The sequence below is a fragment of the Sinocyclocheilus rhinocerous genome, unplaced genomic scaffold, assembly GCF_001515625.1.
Source record: "Sinocyclocheilus rhinocerous isolate Xijiao unplaced genomic scaffold, SAMN03320098_v1.1 scaffold591, whole genome shotgun sequence".
NCBI lineage: Eukaryota > Metazoa > Chordata > Actinopteri > Cypriniformes > Cyprinidae > Sinocyclocheilus > Sinocyclocheilus rhinocerous.
This window is the reverse complement of record NW_015641476.1, coordinates 1,881,227-1,895,458: the sequence shown is the minus strand read 5'-3', so window position 1 is coordinate 1,895,458 and position 14,232 is coordinate 1,881,227. Positions and strand designations below refer to the sequence as shown.

The window sequence follows — 14,232 nt, the reverse complement described above, 5'->3', positions numbered from 1 at the left end:
ATAGAAATGTAGTGGAGTGAAAAGTACAATATTTGTCTTTCAAATGTAGTGAAGTTAAAAGTCATAAGTTTCCAGAAAAAATAATACTCAAGTAAAGTACCGATACTCAAAAAGTGTACTTAAGTACAATACTCAAGTAAATGTACTTAGTTACTGTCCGCCTCTGAATACTACCCAAATCTTTCCATTTACATGTATGTTCTAGTGCTGGGCAATGATTAATCGCGATTAAACGCATCCAAAAATAAAAGTTTTTGTTTACATACATAATATATGTGTCTAAGGCCTCAAGAGTTTATGGGATCACTAATAAAATTAGTAGGAAGTCTTTCGCCAGTTGTGAAAACAGTGCTAACACAGTCAAAATAATATATCAGGGGCATTACAGAAACATTTTCAGTTAGGATGTCATTTAGAAAACTAGTCAGATCTTTACTAAAGTTTCTTTATTTACAGTCCCAGGTCAGTTCAGAAACGCCCTGAAACATTAGTCAAATCAACAAGCACATATTCGAATGTAGAGCAGTTTAGTGGGGGTTGTGGGTTCGAGTCTCGTACCGGCAGGGATTGTAGGTGGGGGGAGTGAATGTACAGCGCTCTCTCCACCTTCAATACCACGACTGAGGTGCCCTTGAGCAAGGCACCGCTCCCCGGGTGCTGCAGCAAAAAAATGGCTGCCCACTGCTCCGGGTGTGTGTTCACTGCTGTGTGTGTGCACTTTGGATGGGTTAAATGCAGAGCACTAATTCCGAGTATGGTCACCATACTTGGCCACGTGTCACGTCACTTATTATTATTTGCAATTGTGTGATCCAAATAAGGATTTGTTTAAATATAACAGGTGGATAAGCTGCCATACTAGTGGTCTGGTAATTCTTTTATGGCATAGAGCTACAGAAGTCTAGCTACGACTAATTTCTGGACAGAGTAAATAATTGTATTATTATTATTGTTATTTTTTTGTCATGAAGTATTTATTACTTATACAGTAGTGAGTGGCAAGAACTATGCATTTGTGACATTATGATTCAGAAACAGGGGTTCTGCCCTATTGATTTGCACTGTTGTCTGAACTTTTTTATTACATTTTTGCATGTACAGTGCTGCTGTGACAAATAAAACTTGACACATGCTACTCCAGTTTTGTAAAACGCAGTGGATGCCTCTGACACTGCCTCACAAAATAACTGATCTCGTGTAACGAAGATGGTAATAAAAAGAAAAGCATTGTTGTAAAGTGACACTGACATGAATTATCAAGGTTGATGATTGAACACGTCACGAGCTGATCCTTTGCACCACTCTTTTAGCATTATAGCAGATGGTGCAAATGCTCATCAATCCATCTGTCCTCTTAAAACAACCCCACGTTTTCCCAAATACCTTTTATTCAAATATCTAACCCTTCTCGGCGAGTCACATGATACACGCGGTCTTCATTGTAATTGTAAAAACGATAAAGTCTTCCGCGAAAGAAATAGTCTCCTGAATGTGATTTCTGGCTTGCATGAGCAAACATGTTCGTGCACGTTCGCTGATTTTCTACGTTCTGTCCTGATGACGTTCCTCGCCATTCACGCACAAAAGTTAGCCGTCGGTGGTGTGAAAAGGAGCGACTGTGTGCGTGTGTGTGCCACAAAGCGTGCGAATACGATTTGGCTCTGCGCACATCGTGCACGCACTCTGCAATGAAATCCACACACACACACACACACAGTTGATGCAGTACTGCTAGCAAGGGCGTTCAGACAACGAGTGAGACACACCCAGAGGAAAAATGGTCTCAACTAATGCGCAAATACAATCAAAAGGGCTTGAGAATAGCCCGCTTGCGCGGGTTGGCCAGATCGAGAGAAGATTTTTTTTTCTGTTTTCTTCAAGGGCAAAATGTCCTGGTATGAAGTGATTTCGAAATAACGTTGTAACACGACAGAGTCGCCAGTGAAATGCGCTCTCAACAAACAACCCAGCCGGTGCACTTGTGAAAACAATCATGCGCCAAGCAGTTGCTCTACAGTTTTTTTCTAAGGGGTAGCGGAGCGACACACAGACATGACATCAAATATAGGTAAAGTCTATTGCTTTTTGTTCGTTTTAAGAGTCAATAAATGGTATTATAATTGTTTGAATGTGTTGTATTTTGCGAATCAAGATGGCGCCGGGCACAGTCAGGTGACCTTGTTTTTTTCCCCCTCAATACCAACAATAGTCAAAGCAAGAAGCGGAAGTGAATGCTCCCCCTGAAATACGATTGGCTGGTTTGAACTGTAGGAAAAAGCGTGGGCCCGTGGTTGGAGTGTGCGATGTGGCAGTCAAGTGCATGTGACAAACTTGTTTTTAATAAGACCAGTGGCTACCGGTAACTTATGGGCTCTGCCATAGCGGGGCTCGTTTGGAATAATTAAACTACGCGGATGTATATCATATCACTGCTTTTCGCTTTGTATAAATGTTTTGTCTAGTGCATTTTGTTATGCAACCTTTCCTTGGTTCGCGCTGAAATATTATGCTTTATCAGTTTAAATCTTATTTACATAGCAGCGTTTATATACACAGGACTAACGTTAACGCATTTAAAACTCACTGCATGAAACCCCCCTTTTTTGTGAGATGCAGTGAGAAAAATCCGTTGTTTACTGCGTAAACTAGGAAAGAAATAAAGATTTTTTTTAGCGCGGAAAGCCTCAGTGGACGCCACCGTGCGTTCCCTCCAAAAGGGGGAGGGGTCGTGTTTTCCTGACGGTCTACTAATCCATCTGTCCAAAGTGACTGTACTTTTACATGCCAGGAAACTGTGTGCTTCGAGACAGAAAGCAGTAGTTTGACAAAAATATTTAACACGTGTACAGCCCTCGCTTACACGACCGTTGCATTTATTGTAACCAACACGCCAGCTTATTTCAAAATGTCTCTGTAGTCCTATAACGCCTATATCCTGGTCTAAGTGTGGATAAACCCACTCTAAACTAAAATAACTACCATATCCGTTTGGTCTCTGCGCCTTCGACAGTTCAGTTGATTTTATCGCATAGATGTCACCCTAAAACACATTCGGTGGATCAACCTAACAGTTCCTGTAACCCCACCCAGTTTGTGATCGACCGCTGATTGGTCGTCAGTGTAGTTGTGAGTGTTTTCACATTCCATTCCGCGCTTCTAATTGGTCACCGGTGACGACAATCCCACACCCAACTCCCACCCACCGAGACATCAAGTTTGTGAGACTCGCAATAGCTAGTTTAAGAGGCTATAGCTGAATGTGCAGCAAAGACTCCAAGTCTAACTGCGCTCTTTGGTTTAAATCACTCATTTAGAGTTCAATAAGATGGATATGAAAAAGAGAATTCACCTGGAGTTGCGGAACCGGACGCCGTCAGACGTAAGCATCTTTATTAATTGCTGAGTGATGTGATTTTAATAAAAACTGTTGGTTAGAGTAGTTCTGCGTGGATGGAAAACGCTAGATGTGCACGCTTCAAGTTGATGTCTTGAATGAAAAGTTTGCGGCGACTTTGTTACAAGCCTAGAGCCTTGGAAATTGTTATCTCAGTGTGGCCCATAAGTTTAACAGTTTTACTGATTATTTTTTCCCAACTTTTGCGAGACCTTTTGGTGATGCTGTGGTCGGAAACTGCAAGAGCTCAATGCTTTCAGTGTATAAACAAGGGAAGCGGCGTGAGAAGCCATATTTGTAACTTTGTAGCCCCTGAACGCGCCCTTTTCCTTTGCATCCTCAGTGCTGCAAAAGTCGCCTGCCGTCAGTTCATGCCTCTCTCACACTTTCGCACATCCATTTTCAATTCAACATTCATACTCGCCAGTCACAGTGGTCGTCGGCCAGTTCGCTAACTTGTTGTGGGACGCATTTTGTGAATTGCTGTGCAGACGATTTGACAGATAGCTTGCGATAACCCGATCGGTCAAATACATTTCGTGGCATATCTCCAGCAAAAGGCTTTTATTGACGAATTTGAGTCTAAATCGAAAGTATTTCCGTTCCTCAATCAAAGAAAGTTGTGTAAATACTTAGGCGGGATCTTTTCGTGGGCTTCTGGCACGTTACTAATAGTCGCCTATTTGATATATATATATATATATATATGGAAACGAGCATATCTAGTTGCGTAAAGGTGCTCAAACCTATTTAAAACTGCATTATTTGTCGACGACATTGCCGGAATGCAAAGAGCGAATCGGCACTCTCTCTTTCATAAATATCCTCCGTGTTTTTCTTACTATTTATCGATTCCCGCAAATATAACTACCATGTCTGATCAATTCAATGCAACGTTATCAAGGTCCCTGTTATTGCCCCTGTACGCATACCTACATACGCTGTAATAGAGCTCGTAATTAAAATGTCATAACCGTATTCTGAGCACTTCTGTGCGTCTCCACTGGCAGGATAAAGAGATTTTCAGCCGTGTGGCTCTGCTTGTTATTGACAGACTGGGCGCTTATGCGAGTGCTACGCAACTTGAAGCTGCGCTGCTCTAGTTGCAAGATCTAGGACAAGCCGCCATTTTAACCAGCAACAAAGACGCACGATATTTAATCGAGCAGAGAATCGTTGCCGCCGTTTCAATGCTTTGAACCGAACAGAACCGTTGAATATAGAGAGCCGAGCGTGTACGAAGCCTGAAATTTCATTTTTATTCCGTGAAAGTCGATACCTTTCGCTTAAAGAGCGACTCCGTTGCATTATCATGCGCCTCTCTGCCCCTCCTACTCGTGAATTCTTGGGTCCGTCCTCGTGTCTTTGCTCTTCCAAGACAATGTAATGCATTTGTGTAACACCCAGGCTATCGTTTACGCGTCTTTACTTTGCTGTTCGAGCACGCACACACTATAGTAAAAATGCTCTACCCTCAGGAAAACAATGTACGCCGCTTGTTGCGGAGTCAGCCATTTTGTTGGATAGGGAGTCAAATGTGAGCTTTTGTAAAAGCACCGAAACATCCCCTATCTGGTGCTGTAGACCGCATGCTGAAGTAAACTTTACATTGCATGGCGCCCGATTCGGTCGTGGCGACGTGTTTATTTGTGCTCTTTATTTTTCTCATTCTAATCTGATTAACATATTCATATTTTGTTAAGAATGGACGCTGTTTTTCAGTTTGTTCTAAGTAATTGCTGATAACAATAGGTCGTTTCCTTAGTTTTATTTTCAGTTGTGAGCATATTTTATGCCCTTTTGTTGGGTGAACAAAGACAAACACAGTGCTCTTGGCATGCTGCAAAAGTTAGAAACAGCCCTAATGTGAATGAATTTAAGCGGCGTTGCTCAGGTGGAGACTGTAACAAATGCTGTATTCGTTAATCATAACATTTCATCTTATGTGCCCTTTAACAGGTGAAAGAGCTCGTGCTCGACAACTGTCGGTCAAATGAGGGCAAAATTGAGGGCCTCACTGACGAGTTTGAGGAACTGGAATTTTTAAGCACAATCAATGTAGGCTTAACATCAGTCGCCAATTTGCCTAAGCTAAACAAACTCAAAAAGGTAATAGATGCTTTGTCTACTACTACAGTAGTATCAGAAATATATTTTTTGATTGTGTGAAGTCTTTGCCAGTCTTATTAATATGGCACTGAATCATGTTTTGCACAGCTCGAGCTTAGCGATAACAGAATCTCAGGGGGTCTGGAGGTACTGGCAGAGAAGTGTCCCAACCTCACCCATCTCAACCTCAGCGGCAACAAAATTAAAGACCTCAGCACCATCGAACCCCTGGTAAGATGTGTTTATAGTATCATTGGAGTCGTAACTAGTGGAGTTTAGTAACTTAGAACTTAGTGATGAATATATTTTAATTTATGTATACGCTCACTGATAACACTGTTGAGAGACTTTCAAGCACTACTATTATTAATATTCTTGAATAACACATCTAAATAATGATGTTGTTGCCTGACTTGGATTTTAGATGGCTTGAAATTATAAAAATAACAATTTATTATTGTTATTAATTTGTTCTCCTGTCTTTTTCCCAACAGAAAAAATTGGAAAGCCTCAAAAGTTTAGACTTGTTCAACTGTGAGGTGACAAACCTGAATGACTACAGAGAAAATGTTTTCAAGCTGCTCCCTCAGTTGACGTACCTCGACGGCTATGACAAAGAGGATAAAGAAGCACCCGACTCTGACGCCGAAGCTTACGTCGAAGGCCTAGATGATGATGAGGATGATGAAGATGGTATGTTTGTGAAGAGTCTGACTGACACAGTGCTTCGAGGTTTCTCAGTTTTTTAATTGAGATCAAGGAACTAATTTGTCATTGACCTAATTTTGTCTGCAGAGGGAGAAGAGGAGGAGTATGATGAAGAGGCAGCTCCAGGAGATGAAGATGAAGAGGAGGATGATGAGGAAGAGGGAGAAGAGGAGGAAGAAGAGGACATCAGCGGAGAGGTTAATGCCGGAAAATAATGATTATTCCTCTTATATTTACAAATATAGTACATGGTGTCAGTTTGTGCCTTTTTTGCACACTTTTAGGAAGAGGAGGAGGAAGAGTTAAATGACGGCGAGGTAGATGATGAGGAAGACGTTGGTAAGTGAATAGATGAACTGTTTGTAAAGTTCGAAGGGTTACCAGCACCTGTTGAATGCTGGTAAGCAGGGTGAGAGTAAGAGTAAACAAAACATCTGGTATCTCCTGTGTTGTGTTTACAGAGGAGGAGCGGGGTCAGAAGAGGAAAAGAGAGCTGGATGAGGAAGGGGAGGAAGGGGAGGAAGATGATGACTGAACATGCACTCCCCTATTGTGATCTGACCGTTTAACCCCTGTATATCTGTCCTATTGTCACTCTGCGATGGTTTGGGGAGGTATTCAAATGGTAGGGGGTGGGTTAGTATAAACGAGGACACATTAAATATTTGTTTTTAGCTTTTTTGTTGTTGATGTTGTTGTTGTTGTTTTCTTTTGGTTTGGTTTGTACTTTCAGTTTTATTCCCTTCATTTTCTCCAAAAGTTCTTCAAATGGCTGACAACACCGTGTGGAAAATTATTATTGTTGGAAAAAAAAGACCAGTATGCTCTTGTAATTTTTCCCGTGTCTTTACTGTTGATGCCTAAATGCTGGTGATGACTTGTGTATTAAAAAAGAAAAAACAACCAAAAACCTTTTAGAAGTGCATGGCTGACTCTATTTTAAAGTTGACTACTGGATTTCAAGGAAGAACATTTTCTAACCCACTTTTTTTATTGCATCTTTTGTGTATTTTGTTTCTTTGGTGTTTTCATCATCATCACCACCGCCACCACGTGACGTGCTATTTAAGCATGAAGAATGCATCATGATGTCTGCTTGGACATGCACGGCTCAACCTCTCAATGTGATTTTTATTTTTATTTTATTTTTTAATGTTCAGAGCCGAATGTCTGCCCTTGTCAAATGAGCCCTAAACCCCTTCTCCCTTTTGTGTGGATAGTTCAGAGGTTTTGTGTTCTTTGTAAATAATGACCAAATATATATTTTTTTTTCTGATTCCCTTTGATAATGGCAGACGTTTTCACAAATAATCTCAGTTGTAACCATTAACTGTAATAAAATGAATGAAAACGCAACAGGCTCTATGGTAGTTTGAAGTTCTCTGTTCTGACAGCCACAGAAAATCCACACATTGTAATTGGATGTGATTACATACTTGATCAACAGGTTATGTATTTGAAGTCTTGTGCAGAGATGGCAAGTGTATATGACCTCGCCACTGATATAGTGGGTTAATTGAATATATGAAGTGAAATTGCATTGTGAAGCTCAGGGAAAATAGCTTGTATTTTTTTGATGATACGTGGCTGAATATTGTGTAAATATTCAGAAGCATCATGCCAATTTAAATAGAACGCATACGCAATTTTAACTGAGCTGTGTCCAGTTGTCAGATCATACTGATTGAAATTTTTATTAAAAAGATGACTTCAGATTTCACATGAATAAAAGTCAGCATTTTTGTTCCAATGAATATTTACTGTACAAGCATGTGCCTTGCTAACATGAGCATGAAAGCATTGCGTATAGTGTAACTGAGGTGGTTCTTATGATCTGTGTGGACAGATTGCCAGTTTGTGAGTGTGAGATCGTAAGGTAAATTGAGCTAGTCTCAGTCTAGACAGTTAGATTTGATGTACCATTTGAGTAAATTCGGCTCAGCACATTACAGGATTCTTCCTCAGGAAGAGGTTTTTACTTAGTATGCAATTACCTTTTGTGCAACATGCTGTAGTTAGTTAATCATAATGAATAGTGAAATACAGAGTAGTGATTACCTATTAATGCTCTTCATTTTAATCAAAGACAAAGGTTAGTCTAATGTCTTGCCTCATAATTCTTTAGGCACTGTCAGCACGAAATATTTCAACATTAATTGTGCTTGTGTAGGCAGTGAGCGACTTGTCTAACACCAACATGAAAGGGGCCTGAGTAAAACATAAATATTCTGGCACTTCACACTGAACAAATTAATATCCACCTCAACATCTTCAATGATGCACAATTATCAGGCATAAGATTTGGAATGTAGCTACAGTCCACATAAACAACCTGTTCCTCACAGTTTGGCCCATTTAAGTAGGCCCATTGTTATTATTACCCAGTGTTCCTTAAAGGGATGGTTCACATTCAGTTGCCGGTTCCTATTGACTTCCATAGTATGGAAAAAAACACTAAGTCAATGGAGACCAGCAACTAAAGGTGAACTATCCCTTTAAGCACTACTGCTTGTGTCTGAACTGCTCTTTATCATGTTAAGAGGATGCTGTGTAGTCTGTTTCATGGCAAGTGTAGGCCTTGCTGTAGTACGTGCTGACATGAGCAAGACTGTGGCTTTACCGCCCCCTAATGTCAGAATCCCTAAAGTGCACTTTACCTCAAAACGCGCTATTACTATGCAATGATAAAGCAGAAGATGCTGGGGTTTGTGTTATTGTTTTATGAAGCAAAATATTTACGCAAAAAGTTTGAGGCTCATAGTGTTTTCATTAAACAGCAGGAAAAGGTCAAACACACAATGTCTGAATTCAGAGGTGGACCGACTTTGCTTTCCGTGCTGGTCGAGCGAGGTTATTTATAATCATAAATTCATTTGGGAATCAGATTATAAATATATTTTAAAAGGGATAACATTTTAACACATTAGCTCATAGGTGCTCCAGTAAATGGGCCGTCCAAACTTTTTTTTTTTTGAGCTGGTCCAGTTTGTTCTGGGCAAAATCAATGTTTTAAATCATAATTAATAGGGTAACTTCTAGAGAGCAGCACGCACTGAAGAGCGTGATTGCACCTGTAGTGTTTCGTGGCGCATAATGTATTTGCCTGCAAAGAATTTGTCCACTTTACAATAAAACATTTAAAAGGGTTTACACTGAAAGTTCAAAGCTGAATACAATGCACTTTATAAGAGTTTACATCCAATCTAAGAAGCTATTTGTTTAAGAGGTCAATAATTTGAATGTAACAGGACGACAAGGATACAGTAAATTCATGGTTACAAGCTACAAACCTGAAAACTCAAGACACTTAAAAGTATGAACTGAAAATGGAAATCAATAAATATGTTTGATTTAAAATGTAATAAAAAAGTAAAATTATGCTTTATAAATCACAGTAAGTCTTTAAAATGAAATATTGCCATTCATTCAACTTTCAGAATCAAAAAATGTAACATTTTCTGTGTCTCATTCTTTAATTCGTTGAGCGTTCTTTTTCTCACGTTCTCTTCAAACTTGACTTTCCTACGGAACTACAGTGTAGGTCTCTAATACGACGTCTATTACTAATTCATTTCATAATTGCATTTTACAATTTGTGGACTTTTATGTTTTCATCAGGTGCAAAGCGTGATTTTTCAAAATTAATTATGAAATTATTCTGAACTTTATTTAACTTAAAAACCCATTTGAATTGCGTTCATAAACTGACTTGAACATATTTCACATAAATTATGTGAAGCAACACAGTCCCCAACTTATATTAGTAAAACCCAATACTTCTAGATTTAGGAGCATGTCAATTGGATAAATATCATCTGTGGTGTAAGATTACTGCACTGTGGTGTTTGAGTTTCTACATTAAAACAGCACTGTGGGTCATATCAAAATGATGCAATAGACCTAGTGTTTACATGAGATAACAGCTTGATGGGTGAAGCATGTCTGTTTGACCTTATTAAAACACGTTTATTAAGCTATTTAGAACAAGGCTAAGTAGCACAAAGAAAAAAAATGAAATAAATAATTACTAATAATTAAATCTAGTGAAGTCTACAATAATGAGATGATAATGCAATGAATAGCTTGTACCAAAACCAATCCATATAGAGAGAATCAGTCCACTGCAGGTGGACCAACAGTGTGACTGAAGCTCATGTAATGGGACAGTTTTCACAGGGTTAGTGAATCATCACTCCAATAAAGTCGACTTAGCACACAGCAGCTGTGGGGTCAACACTGGGGGTCAGAGTGAAACACTGCTTTATGAAGACAAGCGCTTGCTCTCCTGTGGTCTTGGTTTTAGGAAAAGGAAGCCTGTGTGTTTCAGCAGCGCTCAGGGCTTATAGTGTGTCACTTTAGGAGATCAAAAGACAGCACAGATCCAGTGTCAAATGCTGCTACCATTGCTGTTGCTGTTGTTATTGTTGTTGATGTTTGGGCTGTTCCTTATGTTATTGAGCTCCAGCTCAAGCTGTCGAATCTTAATGTCCTTCTGCGTAAGTTCAAAAGGAAGCCTGTGTGTTTCAGCAGCGCTCAGGGCTTATAGTGTGTCACTTTAGGAGATCAAAAGACACAGCACAGATCCAGTGTCAAATGCTGCTACCATTGCTGCTGCTGTTGTTATTGTTGTTGATGTTTGGGCTGTTCCTTATGTTATTGAGCTCCAGCTCAAGCTGTCGAATCTTAATGTCCTTCTGCGTAAGTTCATCCTTCAGTCGCCGCAATTCCTCCTGCTGCCTGAAGAACATCCGCAAGAGCTGTAGAGCATAAAGCACGGGGTTACACACATATAAACACCTCTCAGCTAGAAACTGTATCGGCCAAACTGTCCTTATAACAACCATAATAAATCTTAACAGAATCGTGGTAACACCTCATTCTCTGTACGGGGAGGCACGTTTTCTAGCAGGTCAATCCCATTGACCACTCCACCCTTCTTGTCCTTCACAGGGGCCTTGAACACCAGTTTGTTTGCTCTGTTGTAGCCCTCTTTTAAAGACATGAGCACTGGACCTAGACCATTGTGCGCATGCAGACATGGATTAGTTTTATTTCAGCATTTGTCTTTTCAAATATTTTTATTCTGAAAATAACTGCAGGTCTTTACCTCGGTTGATTCCACTGAGCCACTCATCAGCAGACAGAGCAGGTTCTGTCCCAGGAGTCATGGGATAAATGTCCTCCTGATATGTCTCTGACTGCAAAGAAAGAAGGTTTTCATTTACTGTTATTTTTATAGTTAGATTTAAGACCTTCATTAGTATTTGGTGATGTGTTAGGCTCTGGGCAGGTAAATGTTGAGTCTAAACTAATATGTGGAATCCAGAGGCTCACAGAAAGAGCACTATTATCACTGTGTTCATTGTGCAGATGTGTAATTAGTGTACTGTGAGAAACTATGGATGAAACGGTAACTCAGTATCTGAGTGAAACTAATCCCAGGTATTCAGGGATTTATTCTTACAGGTTCATGAGGGTTTGCTGAACTGCAAGGCTTCTGCTACAAATAAAGCAAAATGACTAATGTTTTGGCTATGAGTAAAACTAGACGTTTTTAATACATTCAATGTCTGCAACCTCCAAATATGATGATGTCCTTCCTAAATTATAAAGGCAGCTAAAAGTACAAAGAATACGTATTGTGTGATAAATAAATGAAATAAAATAAAATAGTACATGTGTTGTTTCCCAAATTAAATTATAGTAATATGAATTTTATATTTGGTTTGCAAATTCACTAAAATAAAAAATAAGAATACTATTGAAATATTACAATATTAAACATTAAATTAATATTTACGTTCACTGCATATTTTTTTTCTACCAAATATTAGAGAAACATTTTTAATTTAAATGTATTTGTATAACACATAAATACATAAATATAATTTCAAAGCATCTTTCCAGAAAATAGTTCCATAAAAATGGCAAGTTAAAGGCAACAGTGCTAAAAAAACAGATATAACACAAATAAATACAATTCTTGAACATATGTATGTTGCAAGGAAAGAAAAATATATGCATATAATATGCATAACTATATGCATACAGTTAAATACGCTGTAATTTTATTCCTCCCAAATTTACAGAACACCCTCTTGTCGTGTCCTGATTTTAAAACCCCTTGGTTAAACTGTTGGCTGGGCAACATCTGATTCGCCCTCTATCATGAATGATCGTTATGGATTGATAGGTATCAGGACCCTTTGCACTGAAACAGAGCTGGCGCTGGATTTATTTGGGTGTGTTGTAAAATTGTGGTGTTGATAGGAGGCTGCCCCTCCCACTGTTTTTAAAGCCTTCTGATAATGGGCCAACCTGCCACTGCCCATTGTGTACAGAGTACAAAACACACGTGCTGTGTCTCACATGGAGGTTATTACATGGCTCACTACTCTCGTCTCACTGAGGCGGCAGTTACACCAGCAACAAACAGCTGATGGATTCCTCCATCCTTTCAGACTGCTTGCTTAAAAAAAATGCCATTTTGGCAGGATACTCAACTATAGGCCTCACACAAGGGATGTGTCTAGCACAAATTTTTCTTCATCCTTCAGTGGAACTCTAAACGATCCATTTAACTGGGAACCATGGACTGTGATCTAATAGCTTCATGGTGCTTATGCTCACCCTTCTAGGCACAATCATAGAGATTGGCTCAATCAGGCCCTTTAGAGTGACCAGCTTATAAAACCTGAAGACTTCACACGCTCCTACATCCAGCCCATGCTTCGGCATCACTCCTATCAGAATACACATATGAGAGAGGAACATATGAGAAGTTTAACATTAGACACTGGTAATTGGCATGCTTTGTTGGTTTTGTCTTGATTTTGAACAGACCATTACACAACATAGAGTCCTACTGAGAAAATAAAAGTGCTAAGAATATACATACAAAATTCCAGGTTTAACCCTAGACTGCATAAAGACATGAAGTCAAATTACTTGATAGGGTGTGATTTTTGGAATATTTCGTTAATTCGAAAATTAAGATAAAACAAGGATGCCTTTCTATGAAGAAAACCACCAAATCCAATATGGGCCATTCTGACCCCCTTTATCAATCTGTGAAGGTTGTTTTGGTTTCTGTATTGGGTTTTTTGCATTCTAGGGTTAATTTAGAAAGTTTCCTACACCATTTTACAGATGTTGCTGGTGTAGTGTGATCATCAAAGGATGTGGATTCAGCTTTACCGAGCCCTTTCTGTGGTGCAGGGGACCTGAACTCCATGAGATACTGCAGGTAGGGTTTCTCCAGGGTGATCTCGTAGTACCGGATGTTCCCATCACCCTGCAATTACACTGTCTAAGTCAGTTCAAAGACAATTACAGTTTTTTTCTAAGGTGATTATTTGTGATGGCAGTAAAAGCAACTTAACGTATGATGCCCTATAATGTCTTTTCAGTATATAACTGAAAGATGATATTTATATATCTAATATATTCCTAAATATACACTACCATTCAGCAGTTTGTGGTTGGGATTTGTTAAAATGTTTTAATGTTTTTGAAAGTAGTCTCTCATGCTCACCAAGGCTTAAAACACGATCAAAAGTAATAATGTGAGATATTATTACAATTTCAAATATTGTAATAAAAGTTTTCTATTTGAATTAATGCTGTCAAATGATTAATCGCGATTAATCGCATCCAAAATAAAAGTTTTTGTTTACATAATAGATGTGTGTGTGTATTGTGTATATTTATTATGTATATATAAATACACACGCATGCATGTATATATTTAAGAAAATAGTTTTGTTTATATATAAAATATTAATATTTATATATAATATAAATTATATTTGAAAGACAGTAAATAATGTCATTAGTTTTACCATCAGTTCAAGCCCGAAAGGGGAACAGAGTCGCGTGACAGACACAGTGATGAAGCTGGTATGTGTGCAGTACACAAGCCACGGTTAAGACAGTTGACTCCACTGTGATGCGACCCCCCCTCTCTCTCTCTCGCACTCTCTCTCTCTCTCGCGCTCTCTCTCTCTCTCGCGCGCGCTCTC

The 14,232-nt window shown here is 39.1% G+C and overlaps 2 protein-coding genes across 4 annotated transcripts in view; one reads left to right on the top strand and one right to left on the bottom strand.

Moving 5' to 3' along the window:
- The first annotated feature begins 2,590 nt into the window (after window positions 1–2,590).
- On the top strand, window positions 2,591–9,528 carry LOC107755092 (acidic leucine-rich nuclear phosphoprotein 32 family member A-like). Its single transcript, XM_016571757.1, has 7 exons — window positions 2,591–3,379; window positions 5,354–5,503; window positions 5,612–5,734; window positions 5,998–6,196; window positions 6,299–6,408; window positions 6,496–6,550; window positions 6,673–9,528. The coding sequence occupies exons 1-7, from the start codon at window positions 3,326–3,328 to the stop codon at window positions 6,744–6,746; spliced, it is 765 nt and encodes a 254-aa protein (XP_016427243.1). The 5' UTR covers window positions 2,591–3,325; the 3' UTR covers window positions 6,747–9,528.
- The window catches only part of LOC107755090 (coronin-2B), a 43,441-nt gene continuing 36,454 nt past the window's right edge, over window positions 7,246–14,232 (bottom strand). For 2 of the 3 annotated variants that reach the window (XM_016571754.1, XM_016571756.1), the window contains exons 8-13: window positions 13,409–13,505; window positions 12,842–12,954; window positions 11,319–11,409; window positions 11,085–11,224; window positions 10,894–10,968; window positions 7,246–10,691 (exon numbers count right to left, since the gene is read on the bottom strand). In XM_016571754.1, coding sequence (XP_016427240.1) covers window positions 10,599–10,691; window positions 10,894–10,968; window positions 11,085–11,224; window positions 11,319–11,409; window positions 12,842–12,954; window positions 13,409–13,505 — 609 coding nt within the window. In that variant the 3' untranslated portion in view covers window positions 7,246–10,598. Of the gene's footprint in view, window positions 10,692–10,725; window positions 10,969–11,084; window positions 11,225–11,318; window positions 11,410–12,841; window positions 12,955–13,408; window positions 13,506–14,232 lie in introns of those variants that run through there. The other variant, XM_016571755.1, reaches the window with a different exon arrangement.